This window comes from Miscanthus floridulus, chromosome 17 (assembly GCF_019320115.1).
Source record: "Miscanthus floridulus cultivar M001 chromosome 17, ASM1932011v1, whole genome shotgun sequence".
NCBI lineage: Eukaryota > Viridiplantae > Streptophyta > Magnoliopsida > Poales > Poaceae > Miscanthus > Miscanthus floridulus.
In genome coordinates this window covers 70,073,425-70,076,004 of record NC_089596.1, presented here as the reverse complement: position 1 = coordinate 70,076,004, position 2,580 = coordinate 70,073,425, and the positions used below count along the sequence as shown (strand labels likewise).

Genomic DNA, 2,580 nt, shown 5'->3' with positions numbered 1-2,580 from the left:
GGAAGTTGTGCCACTACTTTGAGTCACATCCCATGACGGTTGTGACATCGTTCCCCCTCAGCGAGGTCATCTAGAGCCAGGACGCCATGGGAAGAACTGCAAAGTGGGCACTCGAGCTGATGGATCAAGGCATCACATATGCCTCCCGAACAGTGATCAAATCCTAGGTATGGGCTGACTTCATCGCTGAATGGACCGAGGTTCAAACATCACCAGCGGTCGTCGATCAAGAGTACTGGATAATGTACTTCGATGGATCCCTGATGAAAAAGGGTGCCGACGTGGGGCTGGTCTTCGTATCACCCCTTGGGGTCTGCATGAGGTACATGGTTCAGCTCCATTTCCCCTCATCAAATAATGTGGCCAAATACGAAGCACTCGTCAATGGCCTACGCATCGCCATCGAGTTGGGCATCCGACGCCTCGACATTCGGGGTGACTCTCAGCTGGTCATTAACCAAGTCATGAAGGAGTCAAGCTGCCATGATGCCAAGATGGCTACGTACTGCCAAGAAGTTCGACGACTAGAAGACAAGTTCGACGGCCTCAAACTCAATCACATCCCAAGGCGCCTCAACGAGGTGGCCGATACACTTGTGAAGGCGACGTCTGGATGAGAACCAGTGCCAACGGGCGTCTTCGCCAGTGACCAACACAAACCCTCAGTGTGCTACGAAGGGTCAGAGAGGGCCAATGATGGCCCATCTAATCCAGCCCTGGGGGTGACCAACTGACGGCTCCGCCTGGCCCCAGTGTCATGGAGCTTGAAGAGGATCTAGCGGTAGAGTCTGACCCTCTAGACGACTGGAGAACACTCTACCTCGACTACCTCCTCCCCGATAGGCTACCGACGGACAAGACGGAGACTCGACGGCTCGCACGTCGCGCCAAATCCTTCATTCTTATGGAGGGTGAACTCTACAAGCGGAGCCACACCAGGATCCTACAGCTCTATATCCCCATCGAATAGGGAAAACTTCTGCTGAGTGACATCCATGGTGGGGGTCTACGGCCACCATGCCGTGCCAAGAACCTTGGTTGGGAACGCATTCCGATAGGGCTTCTACTGGCCCACTACAGTAGCCGACGCTGAGCAAATCGTAAGCACCTACGAAGGGTGTCAGTACTATGCTCGGCAGACTCACCTCCCGGCCCAGGCACTCTAGATGATCCCCATCACGTGGCCCTTCGTAGTCTGGGGGCTCGACCTGGTTGGGCCTCTCAAAAAGGCGCCTGGGGGCTACACCCACCATGGACAAGTTCACAAAATGGATCAAAGCTCGGTCGATCTCCGCGATCAAGTCTGAGCAAGCTGTGCTATTCTTCCTCGACATCATCCATCACTTTAGAGTACCAAACTCCATCATCACAGATAATGGCACGTAGTTCACTAGCAAGAAATTCATTCGATTCTGCGATGAACAACACATCTGAGTCGATTGGGCTACCGTCGTGCACCCCTGAACGAATGGACAGGTCGAGCACATAAATGGCATGCTCCTATAGGGCCTCAAGCCCAGGATCTTCAACCGATTGAACAAGTTCGGTTCACGCTGGGTCACCGAGCTCCCTATGGTGCTCTGGAGCCTGAGGACAACTCCCAGCCAGGCCACCAGCTACACACCTTTCTTCATGGTCTATGGTTTTGAGGCCATCCTCCTGACGGACCTCGACTATGGAGCACCAAGAATCAGAGCATACGATGAACAAGGAGCCAAGGCATCCCACGAAGATGCCATGGACCAACTAGACGAAGCCCGCGACATCGCCCTCCTCTGTTTGGCCAAATACCAGCAGGAGCTGCGTCGGTACCACAACCAATGGGTGGGGGACCGAACCTTCAATGTCAGGGACCTAGTTCTCCGCCTCATGCAGAGCAACAAGGACTGCCACAAGCTCTCCCCACCCTAGGAGGGGCCATATGTCATCGCAGAAGTACTCCGGCCAGGCACCTACAAGTTGAAAACCATCGATGGCGAGGTCTTCACCAACAGCTGGAACATTGAGCAGCTACGTTGTTTTTTCCCTTAATAAATGCATACTTTCCCTTATCAGTTTTTGTCTTCAGAAATCCTCGATCTTTAGTGACATCCGACCCCTGCAAATTGCGAGGGGTCGGACCTCACTCGGGGGCTGATATAAGTGATATAAGTACAATTATCTTACAAACACTTCATGCGTTACCTTTGCAAACATTCTCTAAGTTTTTCATTCTTCTCATAACAAGTCCTAAGGGCTAAGATTTTGGGAATAAATTCTGAGTACAACTGGTAGGACTATGGGAAACCCATGCCCCAGTAGCTACGACCTCCTTGCCCACCAGCGTGATCAGAATTGATTCACCCGCACTCCTAGTTTTTGTGACGTGAACCATGGGAAGGGTCAGAAGGCACCGAAACCTCTTCTGCAAAAAAAAGAGGAAGCTAAAAAACTGTTTGCCGAAACAAAAGATGAAAATTTGTTCATTTTTGCACAAATTCACCGCTTACAAAGTGAACCCATCACAAAAAGGACTAATGTATTCATAAATACAAAAGACTATTCACTTAGGGGCTCCCCCACAAACTTATTCGAGTTTCT

At 51.3% G+C, this 2,580-nt stretch overlaps 1 protein-coding gene across 1 annotated transcript; it reads left to right on the top strand.

The window, feature by feature from the left end:
* Window positions 1-1,572: 1,572 nt before the first annotated feature.
* On the top strand, window positions 1,573-1,911 carry LOC136515768 (uncharacterized). The gene has a single exon (XM_066509269.1). It carries the CDS (start codon window positions 1,573-1,575, stop codon window positions 1,909-1,911), a length of 339 nt encoding a protein of 112 aa, XP_066365366.1.
* Window positions 1,912-2,580: the final 669 nt, after the last annotated feature.

Excerpts from the sequence above, each read along its gene's own strand:
- LOC136515768 (XM_066509269.1), top strand. The coding sequence starts at position 1,573 with ATGGTGCTCTGGAGCCTGAGGACAACTCCCAGCCAGGCCACCAGCTAC.